General features: G+C 36.4%; 1 protein-coding gene across 2 annotated transcripts in view; it reads right to left on the bottom strand.

Annotated features, from left to right (window-relative positions):
- Positions 1 to 18,683, bottom strand: part of STRN3 (striatin, calmodulin binding protein 3) — a 68,530-nt gene extending 49,847 nt beyond the window's left edge. For both annotated transcript variants that reach the window (XM_014528976.1, XM_014528977.1), the window contains exons 1-5: positions 18,546 to 18,683; positions 18,044 to 18,117; positions 14,236 to 14,317; positions 10,069 to 10,242; positions 948 to 1,077 (exon numbers count right to left, since the gene is read on the bottom strand). In XM_014528976.1, the coding sequence (XP_014384462.1) occupies positions 948 to 1,077; positions 10,069 to 10,242; positions 14,236 to 14,317; positions 18,044 to 18,117; positions 18,546 to 18,574 (489 nt within the window). In that variant the 5' untranslated portion in view covers positions 18,575 to 18,683. The remainder of the gene's footprint in view (positions 1 to 947; positions 1,078 to 10,068; positions 10,243 to 14,235; positions 14,318 to 18,043; positions 18,118 to 18,545) is intronic.
- Between the last annotated feature and the right edge of the window lie 1,055 nt (positions 18,684 to 19,738).

Here is a 19,738-nt window from a genome sequence, read left to right as displayed (position 1 = left end):
GGCTGAAAGCAGGTTTCTGGGGTTTGTTTAGCTTCTATAATTGCAACATTGTTGTGGTCCTGCTCGCTCAAGCTCTGACGGCTGAAAGCAGGTCTCTGGGGTTTGTTTAGCTTCTATAATTGCAACATTGTTTCTTAGAGTGCAGCTCAGAGGCTGGCAGCGGCAGGTGGGGAACCTTGGCTTCCTCCATCACTGGAGCAAGCAAGCCTCCTGTTCGCTTCAGCTGCCTGGCTGCCGGCCGCCATCTTGGTTGGCAGTTAATTTGCATATCGCCCTGATTAGCCAATGGGAAGCATGTCAGAGGTACGGTTAATTACCATGTTTCTCTATTATTAGATAGGATTCAGTTACCCTTTTAAAAAACCCACTCACTCACTTAAATGGAAAAGTTATGCTGAATTGACCTCACTCACTTTGAACTATAACTTACAGATATGATACAACTAATAAAACATTAACTAAGCCAATAGCTGTGGTAATTATAATAGTGCTTTACCACCCAGAACAGAAACAAACAAAACAAAACAAAAAAGGAAACAAAATGTCAATTTACTCATGTTACACATATTGAATATATTACAAATATAAAATGTGGCAAAAAGATTAAAAACTGCTTTTATAGACACAATGACATTTCCCTACACCACTGTAACATCCCAAAAACTATAACTGACCCTATCCTTTTTTTTACATACTTGAAATATTGTACATTACTATGATAATTCACAAATGGATCACCCAAACTACTTTTGCTCCTATATCTAACCCACATCACCACTAAAACAGATAAACCTGTTTCTTAGGTTATAAGCAAAAGTAAATTATTAATCCTTACCAAACTACAAGAATGTCAACACATACATTTGTAATCCATAATAGTTTATTTCTATTTGATATATATGAGCATATATATTTTAGCTAATAAGAATAGAAAATCAAGTTCCTACTTTGTGTTTATTAATCCGATGTTTGTCTTTTCCTTCTGGGATGCCTTCAATCATGTCATTTTCCTCTTCTTCATCACTGTCATCAGCATTTTCTAAGAAATTGAATGTCTCAAGAACATCCCCAGAAGGCCTGTATGAAGGGAAAAAGATGAATCCAAATATTCCAATGGTTACTTCTAATATTTCTTTCTGGTTCCTATTTTACAACAGCACTTGAAGGTAGTATAGAGATCCAAATGACAACCTATTTATAAATGTATTGTGTAAATATTTTACCCAAAAAGAGAATTCTGAAAGATTAGTTATGCTCTACAATTAAAGTAAAAGTGACTGTTTCCTCCAGTGTTTACTGTCCAAAATATTTTAAGTAATTACTGTATCAAAGTAAAATCCTGTATTATTAGATACTCAAATGTGGTACTATTTCTCAAAATAAAGGCACCATAAGCAAGCAACTTAAATTGAGCATTTCTTATAACTCTATAACCTATTACAGTTTGGCCCAAACGTTTGATCACTAAAGCCAAAGTTTAATTTATCAGACTGCCCAGATTTAAATTTATGGTAAATCAGTTATAGAACATTCCAATCCGTTTCACATATTTTCTTCTCTTTTCTTTTTTAAAATATATTTTTTATTGATTTCAGAGAGGAAGGGAGAGAGGGAGAGAGAGAGAAACATCAATGATGAGAATCATTGATTGGCTGCCTCCTGCACGCCCCACACTGGGGATTAAGCCTGCAACCTGGGCATGTGCCCTTGACCGGAATCGAACCTGGGACCCTTCAGTCCAGAGGCTGACGCTCTATCCACTGAGCCAAACAAGCCAGGGCTTCACAAATTTTCTTACCTAGAAAACAGGATCCTTAACATACTAAAGATAGCTAGCTGCCTGAACTTGACCAAGCCACTTAGACCTTTTGGCTTCAACTTCTTTACAGGCAGGGGGAAAAATGTGGGAGTTGAACTAGATCAGTGATGGCGAACCTTTTGAACTCGGCATGTTAGCATTTTGAAAAACCCTAACTTAACTCTGGTGCCTTGTCACATATAGAAATTTTTTGATATTTGCAACCATAGTAAAACAAAGACTTATATTTTGATATTTATTTTATATATTTAAATGCCATTTAACAAAGAAAAATCAACCAAAAAAATGAGGTGACACGCGTGTCATAGGTTCGCCATCACTGAACTAGATGATCTCAAATGTCCTTATCAACACTAAGAGTGCATGGTAACAAAAATAATAATATAAAATTTACAGTTTTCTCCCTCCCTGATTGGTTCTATTAATTCAAATTAAGGACATAATACAAGAAGACTATTTCTTTTGATAGCACTTTAACATGCCAGAGGGTTTTAATAAATCTACTACACTTTGCCTAATCCAGCACATTAAGGATCTATATAAACACTGAATGTAAAAGAGACTGTTTCCAAATGCAAATTGGCAAAAAACAAAAACAAAAAAACACACACAAACCTACCACAATAATAAAACACACACTTTTTAGCTCAGCATTTAAAATATCTTTAATATTTGAGAATTAAAGGCAAATAAAATATTCAATAACAAAAAATATAAAGAATATACAGTAGTTAAGTCCTCACTTAACGTTGTTGACAGGTTCCGCAACTTCAAGGGAACTGAAATATGAAACCAGTTTTATCAAAGGCTAATTGATATAAACAAGAGATAAGTTCTTACTGCATCTCATCAATGTCATACTGAAACAACAATGATGGAGGGGGAAATGTGTCAATGGGGGAAAAGGGGACATCTGTAATCCTATATAATGAAGGCCTAATATGCTAAGTGTCCAGTTGGCTGTTCAACCAATCAAAGCGTAATATGCTAATGATATGCTAAGGCCACTCAACCGCTCGCTATGACGTGCACTGACCACCAGGGGGAGGACACTCCAACCAGTAGGTTAGCTTGCTGCTGGGGTCTGGCAGATCGGGACTGAGCAATACCGCAGTCCCTCCCCAGCTGGCCAACCTCCTTCCTCCTTCCCCAGCCCTGATCATGCACCGGTGGGGTCCCTCAGCCTGGCCTGCACTCCAGGACCCCTTGGGGGATGTCGGAGAGCTGGTTTCGGCCTGATCCACAGGGCAGGCTGAGGGACCCCACTGGTGCATGAATTTGTGCACCAGGCCTCTAGTACTTTCAGTAATAAAGATAAATTTTTTAAAAAAAGAAACAACAATGAAGAAAATGTTATTTGAAGACCTGCTGTAATAAATTTAAGATATGAGAATTTGTTTTGAACTTTCATAAATTACGTGCTGCTATCCCTTGAATAGAAACTTCTACTCTAAAGTGAAAACTCATATTTTAGGTTTTACAATTATATTTGATCACAGCAATACATGTGCATGGCTTTAAAAGTCAAACTGAGCACAATCCATAAAAGACAGAATTGATGAATCAGACTTACAAAAATTAAAAACTTGCTCTTTGAAAGACACTGTTAGAGAATTTAAAGACAAGACCACAGATTGGGAGAAAATATTTGCAAATCACATATTTGATGAAGAACCTGTGTCCAGAATATACAAAAAAGACTCAAATCTCAACCATAACAAACAATAAAAATGAGGAAATTATTCAAATTGACACTATCGAAAGATAAATGGATGGCATAAACAGATAATGGACATCATTGGTCTCTAGGAAAATAAAAATTAAAAAGCAAGGATGGACTGTGAGGGTCTAAGAGTTAACTCTACTTGCATGCTAACATGCTGTTTCTTTTGAGAAGTTTCTTTTTGGTGTTCATGATGATGAACTTTGTATGGGTCTTTTTTCAGTAATTTTATAGTGCACTTGGGGGGAATCCTTTCAAACATCCTGGAAAATGCAATCTGTATTCCTAGAAGTGGGATTATTGAATCAAATGGGAGTTCCATTTTTAACTTTTTGAGAAAACTCCATACTGTTTTCCACAGTGGCTGCACCAGTCTGCATTCCCAGCAGCAGTGCAAGAGGGTTCCTTTTTTTCCACATCTTCACCAGCCATTGTTGTTTGATTTGTTGATGATAGCCATTCTGACAGGTGTGAGACAGTACCTCATTGTTGTTTGGATTTGCATCTCTCAGATGATTAGTGACTTTGAGCAGGTTTTCATATGCCTCTTGGCCTTCTGTATTTCCTGTTTTGAAAAGAGTCTACTAGTATTTAGGTCCTTTGCCCATTTTTTTATTGGATTATTTATCTTCCTTTTGTTAAGTTGTAAGAGGTTCCCTGTAAATTTTGGAGATTAAACCCTTATCAGAGATAGTATTAGCAAATATGTTCTCCCATGCAGTGGGCTTTCTTGTTTTGTTGATGGTTTCTTTTGCTGTACAGAAGTTTTTTATTTTGATGTAGTCCCATTTGTTTATTTTCTCCATAGCTTCCATTGCCCTAGGAGCTGCATCAGTAATGATATTGCTCTGACATATGTCTGATATTTTGTTGCCTATGGAGTCTTCTAAGATTTTTATGGTTTCCCATCTTACATTTAAGGCCTTTATCTATTTTAAGTTTATTTTTGTGTATGGTGTAAGTTGGTGATCTAGTTTCATTTTTTCACATGTATCTGACCAATTTTCCCAACACCATTTATTGAAGAGACTTTCTTGACTCCATTGTATGCTCTTGCCTACTTTGTCAAATATTAATTTAGCATAAATGGGTTGGGTTGATTTGTGGGTTCTCTGTTCTGTTCCATTGATCTATATGTCTGTTCTTGCGCCAGTACCAGGCAGTTTTGAGAACAGTGGTTTTGTAATATAGCTTGATATCTGGTATTGTGATCTCTCCAACTATATGCCAAGAAATCAGAAACACCATTCAGAAAGGATATATGCACTCCTATGTTCATAGCAGCACAGTTTACAATAGCTAAGATTTGGAAACGACCTGAGAGCCCATGAGCAAATGAGTGGATTAAAAAACTGTGGTACATCTACACAATGGAATACTATGCTGCTATAAAAGAAAAAGAAAGTTTTACCATTTGCAACAGCATGGATGGACCTGAAGAGCATTATGCTAAGCGAAATAAGCCAGTAAGAGAAAGGTAAGTATCACATGATCTCACTCATTTCTATATATATAAAAGCCTAAGCAACCGTTACAACGGAATGACCGGTCACTATGATGCTCACTGACCACTAGGGAGCAGATGCTCAACACAGGAGCTTCCCCCAGCCTGCAGGCCCTGATCACCTGAACGGGGCTGAGCCCCCAGGCTGGGATGGGCAACCGGGGGTGGGTAGCAGTAGACGCAGCTCCTTTCCCAGGGGGGCTGAGGGCCGGCTCCCTCCTCAGGGCAGCGGCCAACCTCCCGGGTACCTCCCCTGGCAAGCAGGCCCCGATCGCTCAGGCTGGGACGGGGAACTGGGGGTAGGTGGCAGCGGACGCGGGCAGCAAGGGATGGAGGAGGGGGGGAGGCGGGGAACTGCACGGTGGTGGTGCAAGGGCGGCGAGGAAAGGAGGAGGCAGGAGGCAGGGAGGCAGGGAACCTGACAAGCCCTGATCGCCAGCCAGGCCTAGGGACCCCACCCGTGCACAAATTTTGTGCACCAGGCCTCTAGTGTGGGATATAATGAACAACATAAACTGATGAACAAAAATAGATCCAGAGGCAAAGAAACACCAAACAGACTGTCCAACCACAGAGGGAAGGCGAGGGGGAGAGGGGAGTATAAGAGATCAACCAAAGGACTTGTATGCATGTATATTAGCATAACCAATGGACACAGACACTGGGGCGGTGGGGCTTGTCCTGGGGTGTGGGAGTGGCTGGGGGGTGACTTTCAGGGAAAAGGGAGACATATGTAATAATTTAAACAATAAATAATTTTTTTAAAAAACAAGAAGTTTGCATTCCAGCCCGGCCAGTGTGGGACAGTGGTTGAGCATTGACCCATGAACCAGGAGGTCACCGTTTGATTCCCAGTCACAGTTAGATTCAGGGCACATGCCCGAATTGCGTGCTCAATCCCCAGTGTGGGGCATGCAGGAGACAACTGATGGATGATTCTCTCTCATCATTGATGTTTCTATCTTTCTTTCCCTCTCCCTTCCTCTCTCTGGGTGGGAGTGGCGGGGGAGGGGTCAATCAGGGGAAAAAGGAGACATATGTAATACTTTAAACAATAAAAAAATTCAGTTACTTAAAAAAAAAAGAAAGAAAATGCAATCTGTAAATATATTCTAGAAATCTTTCTTTTATTACTACCTTAACAATCGTTTAAATACCATTTCACATGGTCTTTCCTTCTGAAACTCCTAGTCAGATGTTGGCTCTCTGGATTGATCTTTGAATTTTCCTAGCTTTTCAGTCCTACTTTTTTTTTTTCTTTTCTTTTTTTTTTTTTCATAATGTCTTGGCAGCAATCTCCGGTGTTTACCTATGGGGCCATCTTGGTTTTCCAAACCCGGTATTCTTTTTTTTTTTTTTATTAAATCTTTTTTGTTCAGGTTACATTTGTTCCTCTTTTTTTCCCCCCCCTGACTCCCCTCCTCCCAGTTCCCGCCCCACCCTCCGCCCTCACTCCCCATCCACTGTCCTCATCCATAGGTGCACGATTTTTGTCCAGTTTCTTCCCGCATCTCCCATTCCCCTTTCCCCCCCAAGAATAGTCAGTCCATTCCCTTTCTATGTCCCTGATTCATTATAATCACCAGTTCATTCTGTACATCAGATTATTTATTCACTTGATTCTTAGATTCACTTGTTGATAGATGCATGTTTGTTGTTCACAATTTGTATCTTTACCTTTTTCTTCTTCCTCTTCTTAAAGGATACCTTTCAGCATTTCGTATAATACTGGTTTAGTGGTGATGAACTCCTTTAGCTTTTCCTTATCTGTGAAGCTCTTTATCTGACCTTCAATTCTGAATGATAGCTTTGCTGGATAAAGTAATCTTGGTTGTAGGTTCTTGGTATTCATCACTTTGAATATTTCTTGCCATTCCCTTCTGGCCTGCAAAGTTTCTGTTGAGAAATCAGCTGACAGTCGTATGGGTATTCCCTTGTAGGTAATTGAGTCTCTTTCTCTTGCTGCTTTTAAGATTCTCTCTTTGTCTTTTGCTCTTGGCATTTTAATTATGATGTGTCTTGGTGTGGTCCTCTTTGGATTCCTTTTGTTTGGGGTTCTCTGCGCTTCTTGGACCTGTAAGTCCATTTCTTTCACCAGGTGGGGGAAGTTTTCTGCCATTATTTCTTCAAATAGGTTTTCAATATCTTGCTGTCTCTCATCTTCTGGCACCCCTATTATTCTGATGTTGGTACGCTTGAAGCTGTCCCAGAGGCTCCTTACACTATCTTCGTATTTTCGGATTCTTTTTTCATTTTGCTTTTCCGGTTGGGTGTTTTTTGCTTCTTCGCATTTCAAATCTTTGGCTTGATTCTTGCGCTCCTCTGGTCTGCTATTGGGTGTAATATTCTTTATTTCCGACCGTGTATGCTTAATTTCTAGTTGTTTCTTTATCATAGCATCGAGGGTCTCATTAGTTTTCGTGAGGCTCTCCAGAAGTTTATTGCAAGCCCTCAAAATTGCGTTTTTTAGCTCTATATCCTCCATTTCTGTCATGTTTTTTTGTCTCCGCATTTTTTATGCTTTCTTGGTGCACCCCCTAGTGGTCTTTGTGCGCAGTCTTGTTCTAGTTGAGCCTTGATTGTTGTAGTTAATACTAGAGGGATTTGACCACCAGGCCGACTGGCTGTGTGAATCAGCTGTGTCTGCCGCTGAAAACTTCTGTCCTCTGGGGAGGTGCTAATCTAGCCTTTGCCTGAGGCGATCTGGCAAATGGCTCTGTGCAGGGCTTGGGCGGGGCGGGATCAACAGGGCAGGGCGGGCGGAGGGAGCCGTTATGGTGCCCTCAGTCCTGTTCCCAGAGGCTCTGCTTCTCAGAACCCCCGGAACCGCTGCAAACCTCGGAGGGAAAGCTGCCTTCCAACTGATGCCAGACACTCCCGCTTCTCCCGTTTGGGTCCGAGTCCCCAGCGATTCGCCCGTATCTGGAGCTCAGAGTCTGAGACTCCCCCCTGACCGAAAACGACAACCGCGCTCTCAGCCACCAGCCCGCTTTGCGCGCGCACCTCCGCACCTGAGTTTTTTCCACACTGCGCCTCCTCTGAGCCTCGGTGTGCTGTTATTTTTCCTTCTAGTTGAAGAGTCTCTCCTCAGCCAGCCTTCCTGTGGTTCTGGGTGATGTCCGTTCCGTCTTTTAGTTGTATTTTTGAAGTGGTTGTTTGCGGCAGCAGTCTCCGGTGTTTACCTATGCCACCATCTTGGTGGAGTCCCAGTCCTACTTTCTTTATTCCCTTTTCTGGGAGAGTCCTTCAACCTTATATCCCAAGTTTTACATATAAATTCTTTCTATCACACTTTTTAATCTCTATTAGCTCTTTTGTGATCTCCAACTAAACCATTTAAAATAAGTCCTGGCTGGTGTTTCTAAGTGGTTAGAGCGTCCGCCCACACACTGAAGTCATATGGGTTCAATTGCTGGTCCTAATCTTGCAAAGGCAAGAAGTTGTTGTGGATCTTTAATTCATATTCATATGTGGCATAGTAAACTACATTACTCTAAAATATTTATAAATCTTATGAACTACTTAGCTTGGTTAGCTAGTAACTTTAGTTAAAAATTTAGAATACTTTTTCTTTTCCTCTTATGCTACAAAAACACTCTATGCTTCCTGAAATCCTGAGTATAGAAAATAAAGGTTCTATTAAATGCTAAATTGCTTCCGTTAGAGACCTTATTTCTCAGAAATAAAAAGCCTAAACAAAAGACTTGTGCTGACTTGAAAGTTACAGAACATGTTTTAAATAACTGTGTCAGAAAATATATCTAAGATATAAAATAATGCTAGTTTATAAATTGTACATATAAATTTCTTAAGGTCTAGATGAACTCAATGAACTCGTTTGATTTTTTTCCCCATTCTCTTTCTTTTCTTTGTCCTTCCAATCTATGTTATTCAATGTAATATATAATGGTAAAAAATTCTTTTTAAGTTTCACCTGCTTGACTCCTTGCATTTATCAAGTCTGTATTAACCAAAGCATAACTGATAGATGGTAAACAACAAGTGCTGACAAGAATATAGAAATCAGGATTCATAAATTTCTGGTGGGAATGTGAAATAATTCAGCCACTTGGGAAAACTGGAAATTCCTCAAAAAGGTAATCAGATTTAGCATATGACTGAGCAATTCCACTCCTAAGTATATACCCAAGAGAACTGAAAACATGTCCAGATTTGTATACCAATGTTCAAAGTAGCATTACTCATTATTCCAAAATGTAGAACCAACCAATATGCCAATCAACTGGACAACAAATAGATGGACAAAATATGGTATATTCACAGTACAGAATATTATTTGGCAATGAAAAGAAATAAATTACTGACATGTGCTATAACATGTATAACCCTTAAAAAATATTATGTTAAATGAAAGGAGCCACTCATAAAATAACCATTTATATGAAACACCCAGAATAGGCAAATCTTTAGAGACTGAAAGTATATCAGTAAAGTTGCTTGAGGGGTTGGGGGGAGGGTGAGAAAAATGTAGGAGAAGAGTATGGGGAGTGACAGCTAATGAATATGGGGTTTCTTTTTAGGGTGATGAAAATTTTCACAACTTAAACTGTGGTGATGGCTGACAACTGTGAACATCCTAAAAACCATAAAATTATATACTTTAAATGAAATTTATGGTATGTGTGGTAGCTATCTGAACCCAAACAGAACACAAAGCCTTATTCCTTTCACACTAGTGTCTAACCACTGCTATTCTGATTACAAAGTAGCATAATACTTTATTGAAAATACTCAGAAAAATGTAAAAATCAGGATGTTAAAATAACTCTGAACTACATGACATCATTCTTAAATTTTAATTTTGCACCTATTTCAGAATTATTGCCATTTTAAAAGCACCTAAATGGAAAATTTATTTGCCCGTGGTACCATTTAGGGAGAGAAGAGTCTTTAAATTTGAACTCTACCCATTTTAAAAATTGTTAACAGTAGTAAAAAGAAGCTAAAAAGATTCATAATGCCCATATATAAACAATATTAACCTACAAATATATATCATACCTTTTGATTTCTTGTCCTTTTTGCTTAGGAGATTCACCTCCATTCAGGATCTGTTCTAAATTCTTTGTTTCTACTGATCCATTTGGTTCTGAATTGGACAGTCCAAGTAATGACCTTACCCGCTGAGACCGTACATCTAATATTGTATCTGTGTAACCTACTTCCTGAAGATATCTAAAAGAGAAAATTAAAAATATAAAAACCCACATATTGTTAACACCAGCAAACTTAACTAAAAATTACAGTAAAGGATTTTAGAAAAACCCATAATCCTATAAAATATATTCTTCCTTTGCCTCAATAACTGTCTTCTCTATAGACTAGTTCCAGTTTTAAGAGAAAAAGGCCAATTACAAACCAAAATTTAATTAAGAAAGTGAATAGTACAGGCAACATTAATCAAGGGTCAATTATTAAATCCTAAAAAGCCCTAGGCAGAGGTTCTCAACCTTCCTAATGCCGCGACCCTTTAATACAGTTCTTCATGTTGTGGTGACCCCCAACCATAAAATTATTTCGTTGCTACTTCATAACTGTAATTTTGCTACTGTTATGAATCGTAATGTAAATATCTGATATGCTATATGTGTTTTCCGATGGTCATGACCCACAGGTTGAGAACCGCTGCGAGCCTTAAGAGGCCGTTATGAGTTGATGATAAATATTTCAAGTCTGGAAAGTGGTAAGAAATGAGCAGAACTAAACCTCAGAATAGTTACATGCTAGGTTTAGATGGATAGGTCACTTCTCCTTCTGGGATCAATTATCTATCTCATTGCATTTCTATCATCCTGTGGTCTTCAAATTTTCTGTATATCTAAACCAGAGTACTTAATCCAGAATCCAGGATCAAAATGAAAAAGAAGAAAGGGACTGGATTATGACATAAATATAGATGATGGGTCATGAGTGTCTTTGTGTGACAAATTTTAAAATTTCGATCTAAAGTATCTTAGCATTTCTTATGCTAAAAAGGAGTCTTATACTGCTTAGAGAAGAACAAAAGATTTTTAGGTGAAAGGTAAAGACAGGGAGACTAGTTTGGTTAGGACACTAATGCAACAAGAAGTAAAACTTAAGAGAAAAATAGATGTGAGAAAAGTAAGCAAACTATAATCTGTGATTTGGTGCAATAATACGTATGCTAGTAGAATAAAAGAAGATCTAAGAGCCCTAGCTGGTTTGGCTCAGTGGAGAGAGTGTCAGCCTTCAACTGAAGGGTCCTGGATTTGATTCCAGTCAAGGGCATATACCTCAGTTGCAGGTTCCACCCTGGCCCTGGTTGGGGCCAGTGCAGGAGGCAACCAATTGATGCGTCTCTCTCAGTCTCTTCCCCTCCCTTCCACTCTCTCTTAAAAAAAGGAAGGAAGGAAGGAAGGAAGGAAGGAAGGAAGGAAGGAAGGAAGGAAGGAAGGAAGGAAGGAAGGAAAGGGGAAAATATCCTCGGGTGAGAGGATTAACAAAAATAATAAAAATATGTTTTAAAAAGATAAGAATTTTGGAAATTTTTCAGGTTTCTAGCTTGTATAGTTGGATGGTGGCTCTATTCAATGAAACGAAGAATGGGTCAAAATCTGGCTTACAAGATAATTATCACATAATTATGTAGTGTCTATAAAAGTGACACTGTTTATTAGGCACAATGATAAGAAAGGTCAAAAGCTCAAAAGAGAATGACTGAGTATATATATTTGGGCATCAGTGTTCGGTGGTAATTTAAAGTCATGAATTTAAATTAAATTATCCAGAGAAAAATCGTAAGTAAGAACAGAAGGCATGGGTACACAAATATCTAATGGGCAAAAGAATAAGAGAAACTGAGAAAAATTAAGAACTTGAGAAATTAAGGGTAAAAATGATAGCAGAGAGTAGTACCATGAAAGTAAGAAAAAAAGTTCCAAATGGAATGAAGTTAATATAGAATGTTTCCAAGAGATCAAATATGAACAGAAAAGGTCGTTTAAACATGTCTATGATAGAAGCGTCACTGGAACATGAAAATGGGAACCTACACAGTTGAGAAATGAACAAGGAAGACTGGAAATAAACTACTCTTACAGAAAGGTGAGAAGAGACAGAATCTAAATCCAGGCAATGGGATTAGGCATTCATGAGAGAAATACTATACAACTGATTTGTCTACAGCTATAGCAGTCTTCTAAAAAATGCAATCCTCTTTTGGGGAAAACAACTTCCACCACACTGCAACCATGTAGTCTGAGTGAGCAGCCAAGATATTACAAATTACACAATCCAGGTAAAAAATAAGCGACACAGACAGTTATTTGACCAAGTCAAGCCAATTCTACTCCGTAGAAATTACTCTATAATCGGGAATCTCCTGCCATCTGGAGAAAAGTGATTTTCAACAGAAAAAGAATAAAACTGATACATAGAGGAGTAGAAAAACAGAAAATAAGAAAAAATCCTGCGTTTTCCAGTCCCTGGAAATTCATGACTTTAAATTACCACCGAACACTGATGCCAGTGCTACTCCCCGCTCATCTTCCTGACACTCAGTTATTCAGCACTTCTCTCAATTCTGCTAGCTACTCCATCATCCTTTCAAACAATGTTCTTACTAAAACTAGTTTGAGTTTTGTCACTGAGAGTTCAAATTGATAAATGCTTCTTTGAATGAAACATTAGTAACTGAGGTGATGAATGTGAGGTTTAAATACATTTACAGAAAGAAAAGCAAAAAGTTAAGGTGTTCGCACCTGACAGCCTTCCTATTTTCAGTGAAGTAGAACTTGAGGTGCTCTAATGACAGCAAGAGAGAATGGGCTGAGATGTGGTAAAAGTTTACAATATCCCCTGAAGGCAATGGGAGGAGGTGACCAGGATTATGGAGAAAGGCTCTTTGCAATGTTTGGACAAGAAACTATGAATATATGCCCTTGTCCAAGGGCATTTATAAGATTCTATAATTTTTCTCCAAGAATTATTATTATTTTTTATTTTAATCATCACCCAAGGATATGTTTGGTTTTAGAGAGAGGGAGGGAGGAACACCGATGTGAGAGAGAAGCATCAATTGGTTGCCTCCCATACATGCTCTGACTAGGTTCAAACCAGAAACTTAGGTACATGCCCTGACCGGGAATCAAACCCGCAATCTTTTGGTGTATGAGAAGATGTATCATTTAATTGAACCACCTGGACCCGGTCAGGGCTCTCCAAGAGTTATTTAGAAGTAGAAGCACAATAAACTGAATGAGGGCTGGGGATGTTGCAAGTAGGTATAGTAAAATGACTGCTGAGAGAGGGTAAGCAGTGGGCAGCAAAAAAGCAAAGGGTTCTAGCGAAAGGGTGATGGATAATGGGGTATAAGCCGGAGCTAGGGAAATGAAAGCAAAAGAAAAGCAAACAAAAATAAAAAAGAAACCAAACATAGGTCGAGAGGAGCTAATGAAAAAAAATAAAGTAGTCAGGGTCTAAAGAGCAAGGTAAAGTCAGAGGGTGAAAACATGGAACTTGGAGTGAGAAGTGGAATTTAAGATAATTGTTGGATCATGGACTACCCCAGAGGTAGTTCTAGGTAATATAACAAGGTCAAGGGTCTGACCACACGTCACTGGGTTACTTAAGTACAGGTAAAGATGTCTAGAGTTGAGAAGGTTGAATACTTGTAAGTAACCTAAGATACTGGGAGTACCACCAGTATCAAAGTTGCAAAACCTAAGAGAGAAGAAGAAATAGATCAAAGACAGTAAGATTTGCCACAGAAGTACTTCTAATACAACGAACAATTCAAACGTCAAAAAGAGGTTCCTCAAAAATTCAAGTAAAGGGTAGGAACTTGGCAAGCCACTCCTAAAGTTTCAGATAACCAGTTAAATTCTTTCTCGAAACCAGTCTCACTTAAAACCAAATATGTGAATTTTGCAGTGATGAAAATGGAGTGTCTACAAGTTTGAGCTCTATATTGTTTTTGTTCTGGCCTTCAAGGTCTTTACAACATACTACCTGGTAAATCAAAAAACAGCATCATCCTGGGGAACTTTCAGAGGAAACAAACTTTAAAAAGATCCAAGCATTTAAAAAACAATATAAAAACTATATGCATTGTACCAGTATCATTAAATAATTTTTCACTTGAAAAGTGACTGAATATAGGCACTTCCTACCTAGATCCTTAAAACTGAAAAATAAGCCATTACTCACTGTCTTAACAGCTGTCTGCCTTGTTTCCACGTTAACTGGCTATTCTGAGGCGCTGTGGGAGCTTCTGTGTCTTTGGTTTCTTCTAAAAATTAACAACAAAAAGACAAGTTTCATACACATTATTTCAACTATTGAAAATAACTGCCAAAGTTGTCTAAGGGGAAAATTCCCACAAAAATACACCTAAATATTTTTTATAAAGAACAGGAAAAAAATGAACTTTTATTGAGTATTTACTGTGGATCACACTCATTTCAAATGTGTTTATCCCAATAACCCAAACACTTAGGTACTACCCTCCTGTTTTAAAATTAGGAAAAGCCACGTGTACATTAACTATAACTACCAAGGATTCAAAAATCAAAAGCCCAGGCTTTGAAATACAATATTATTATTACTTTTCTAACTACTAGAATTCTGCTGAGTTGAATACTTTTGAAATTAAAAAGCTATACTCAATATTTACAGTAGCTATTCAAAAGCAACACAGGTAAGAAATTAGGTATATATAATAACAATCCTGAACTGGTATCAGTAGACTGTATATAGTTAATTTCATTTTTAGAACTAAAAGTTAAAGTTTTACTACAGGTAAAAAGTCATGTTTATTCTCAGGTAACAAAGTATATAGATTTTAAAAGTTTAATAAATAGTATAATTTCAGGTCAGTTAAGCTCTGAGTAAGTATCCTTAGACTGAAATTCAAAACTACTTATGGGCACTATTTTCCCATAAATTTCTATTATAAAAATAAAGATAAAGGAGAGTGGGCCATTAAAGATCAACCCTCAATGAACGTCGAGAACTTAGAATGGATCACAGTTGTTAGGCTCCTAGACTCCTTAGTCATATGAACAAGTACTTATTGGTAGTAATACAAATATTCTCTACAGATATATTACTTCTCTAACCCTAATAATCCCATTATTATTTTCTCATTCTTCCCCTGAACAAAGGAATTGCTACAATTTCTAGAAATGATTCTTTCATTCTAATAGTCACCTTATTTTTATAGTTATAATTTTTTACTTATACCATTTTGTTATTTTTAAATCACATAAAATACAATTCATAACAGAAAAAAAATTAAAAAAGAATACAATTGCCCCAAATCCCATCACCAAAAGTTAGTATTTAAGACTTTATCATTTCATATTTTTCATCTGAAAATACACACTTAAGCTTCTCCCTCCTTAAAAAAAAAAAAGACAATATGTGTACTGCATTATAAGCTGCTTTTGACAATGTCTCTTGAACATTCTCTCTATGGCAATAAATATAGATTAACATCATATAAAATGATTACATAATATTCCATAGAAAGTATATACCTATTTAATTTAACCAGTCCCCTAATGTTGAAATTAGTTTCCATTATTCACTATTATAAATAATGCTGCTAAGGATATTCTTGAAGTACATCGTAAGCGTACAGCTCAATGAATTTTTGAACACACCCATGTAACCAGTACCTAAATGAAGAAACAAAACATTGTCAGCATCCCAAAAGCTTTCCTTGTGCCCTTTTCCAGTCACTAGATAGTCCCAGAAGAGCATCAACACTATCCTAAATTCCCAAAACTAGATTCATTTTTAATTTAATAACATTAAATCAATTATATCAATTTTATGTGACTCATCCATGTTGTCAGGTTTATTTATAGTTTGTTAGCTTGTTGCTAAATAGCATTCTGCTATGCTAAAATATCACAATATATTTGTGAATTCTAATAATGAAGAGCATTCCAGTTGTTTCTAGTTTTTTTTTTTTTGCTATTAAAAATACTATGAACATTCTTATACAAGCATTATAATGAACATACATATGCATTTTAGGGAGTGGAACACCTAGGAATGGAATTACTGGGTCCCAGGGCATGCTATGTTCCCTTTAGGAATACCACTGACAAATCGATTTACAATCCCAACATCAGTAGGTCTACAAGTTCTCATTATTCCACATCCTCATCAACACTTGACTTTTTCTCTTTTTCATTTTAACCATTCTGGGAGGTGTCTAACTGTACTGCACTGTGTTTTTAAGTTGTATTTCCTCAATTATTGATAAAATTGGGCATCATTTCATATGCTTCGTGGCCATTTGTAAATTCTACTTTATCAAGTGCCTGTTCAGGTCTTTTGCCTGTTTTTCTACTGTTACAAGTTTTTAAAAATCTAAATGCAAGGAAAAAGGAGCTCTTTAGATATTTGGGTACAACCCCTTTTTTTATTATTGAGACAGGGGTATAAAAACATGCATATCTTGTACTTTTGCCAAATCAATATTTTGCACATTTTTTCTTTTTTATATTTTGCTTTATTTTGAGCATATAAAAGGCAATACTGATTCACTTAATGTTTATCTAGACTTTGATGTAAATGATTTTATCCCACTTTGTTTGCATGGTGTGTTTCTGACCATCCCTTTGCTTGTTTTCCCACTAAATATCCTGAATAGTTTTTCTACCTCTGTAAAAACAATCTACTTTGTTATTAGTGTGTCTCCCATAAATAAAATACTTGGATGTTATTTTATTCCTCAATTTCAAGAAATTTCAATAGTTAAGTTTAAAAACAAGTCTTTCAGTGTGGGCAGGAAAGATTTATTTGCTAAATGATTTTGCTTTATACAAACTGTTGCCCTGAGACCAGCTAGCCAATTCTGACTCTAGTTCTAGGAAAATATGGCTGCAACTAGCCTCCTTCCTCACATTTATGCACCCCCAGTATGGACAGTTCTTGAGTTCTAGAAAGTGATTGCTTATTTTCTGAATATTCTAGCCATATTAGAAAGTGGAGAAGATCTAAAAATAAGTCAACTGCAGGTTATATATATGAAGTGTTCTGCCTAGTTCTAAGTACTTAATATCAAACCAAAAACCAATGAACTAAAGTTATAAAATGTACTATAATACCTAACTAAAAAACAACAACAAACCCATATGTAAGCTTTATTGTCTGTACCATACATATACATATTTGATTTTTTAGATATGGAAACAATCATAGGAGAAGAAAAATTTTATATCTAAAAGACATCTTTTTGTCTTAGTACCCAACCTCCAACAGCATAGAATTCAATTTGTACCATCAAAATATATATATAAATGGGTTTTAAATATACCTGAGAAATTACTAGTATTATTTTCAAATATTGTATCATGTGAATAAAAATATACTTATTAGACTTTTAGGATACTCAAATTGTAATCATATGGAACCCTAAAATTAGCTCTTTTCTATATACAGCCCCCACTTTCTGCACAACTATTCATCAGATAGTACTCTCAGACTCACTATTCACTATCAGTTTAGAAAAGAGCTAGGCCAATTGGAGATACATTTCTCATTCTCTTATCCTTATTTGGCTGCCTCTACAATTTCCAAATTCAATTAAATTTCCAAATGTTTTAGAACTAAACTGAGTTAATCACAGCTTCTCCAAACAAAGAGTTTTCAATAAAAAATTAAGCTTACATAGAATGGAACAATAATTGCCTACAGGTGGAGAAAGAGTTATTACTTCATTACCTTTCACCTCTATTTACTATAAAAAATGTACCTACAATTTTACACAGATTTCAACACAACAAAAATAGGACAAATAACCTTAGGATTGAGATGTAGATGAAACTACTTACTTTTATTCATTTATTATTTCCCCCAAATTCTACACAGTAGTAGTATAATAGTCAATCATTTGACCAATTCTTTCAAAGGAAAAGAGAACATGTCTATTAAATAAAAATAAGCTTAACCAAACTATTCTTTGGGAAGGGGTCAGGGGCAACAGAAGAATAGAGTTTACCTGATTCAAAGGTTGGCATTTTCAAATCACCTTGGTTCAGTTCTGTGCCATATTTTAATTTGTGATATTTTGCCCTGAAAAATTTAATAATAAATTGTTGAAAGAAAAAAATTTTTTTCCTTTTCTACACAGTTAAGAAACTACTGGTAGATTTCTCCAAAAACAAATAAAAAACGGCATGAATGTATTTCTTTCAACTTTACTTGCAAAGGAAGTTGGAGGAAAAAATGTACCACTTTAAGTTAATGGAAAAGAGAGGTAAATTACCCAGCTAACATATATACCCAAGTAAAAAGAAAATCCCAAGACTTAGATTATATGACAAAAGATATTTCAATTTAAAGATTTCAACCTTTTTTCTTTCCTCATATAACAATGAAATGAAAATATCATCTTGTATTTTGTATCTTTCAAAGTGCTTTCGAATACTTTGTACAATGATAAAAAAGAGAATAAGTGTTCTAATTTAATTTATTCATATAATAAAATGAGACACACATACCTTTCTTGTTTTAATGCATACTCTAACATCTTTATTCTTCTTACTAAATCCTTCTTCAAGTTCTCTTGACCTTTTCTTTCTCCTTGCAAAAATGCTATTCGAGCCTAAAAATACAAATGGTTCATTTATTTTCATTTTTTCTTAACTATACATAGGGAACTGAAAAAAGGAAATCAAAAAAAGTAAATTTCTACAATTTTATTTATGATAGCAAGACTTAAAATTCATAGAAGCAGTCAATAAAACTTTCTGTTAGATAACACAATCACTTTAAAAATAGTAACTACAAACTATCTGCTTATAATCCTAATGACTACTAATTTTACATGATCTTGAAAGAAAATTGTATGCGGTCCAGCGGTGTGGCTCAGTGGTTGAGCATCGACCTATGAACTAGGAGGTCACAGTTTTCCTGGTCTCAATCCCCAGTGTGGGGTGTGCAGGAGGCAGCTGATCAATGATGTTTCTATCTCTCTCTCCCTCTACCTTCTTTACTCTCTAAAATCAATAAAAACATATTTTTAAAAAATAAAGTGGCCAATCCATGAACTTCACCGTTCTTTTTAAAAAAATAATGAATAGAGGAAATAGACAGAAGATAAGGATATAGAGAACTTGAACAATGTAGCAAATCACCTGGATCTAATAGTCATATCAGAACATTCTACCCAACAATAACAGAATATACATTCTTCTCAAGTATACAAGGCCACAAATTAAGTCTTAATAGATTTTAAAAGATATATATATTATAAAAAATTATCGCCTCTGAACAAATGCATGAAGTTCAAAATCAGTAAAAGAAACAAACTCAAAGTCACATATGTGTGGAAATTAAACAACACACTATTAAACAACTAATGGAAGAAACCACAAGGGAAATTAGAAAGGAATGAAAACAAACACAAGATACCAAAACTTATGGGACACAGCAAAAACAGTGCTAAGGAGAATATTTATAGCTATAAATGCTTACATTAAAAATACATAAGCAAACAACCTACATTTACAACTTAAGAAACTAGAAAAAGAACTTAGCAGAAGAAAAGGAATACTACAGATTAAAGCATCTATAATCATCTATAATAATAAAAGCATAATATGCTAATTAGGCCGGACAGCTGAACGACCTTCCAGATGTCATTCCGGATGAAGCCATGATGGCGGGGCCAAGGCAGAGGTGGTTAGGGGCG

This window comes from Myotis brandtii, unplaced genomic scaffold (genome assembly GCF_000412655.1).
Source record: "Myotis brandtii unplaced genomic scaffold, ASM41265v1 scaffold667, whole genome shotgun sequence".
Taxonomy (NCBI): domain Eukaryota; kingdom Metazoa; phylum Chordata; class Mammalia; order Chiroptera; family Vespertilionidae; genus Myotis; species Myotis brandtii.
Note: the sequence above shows the minus strand (reverse complement) of the source record. Positions and strands in the feature narration are given on the sequence as shown.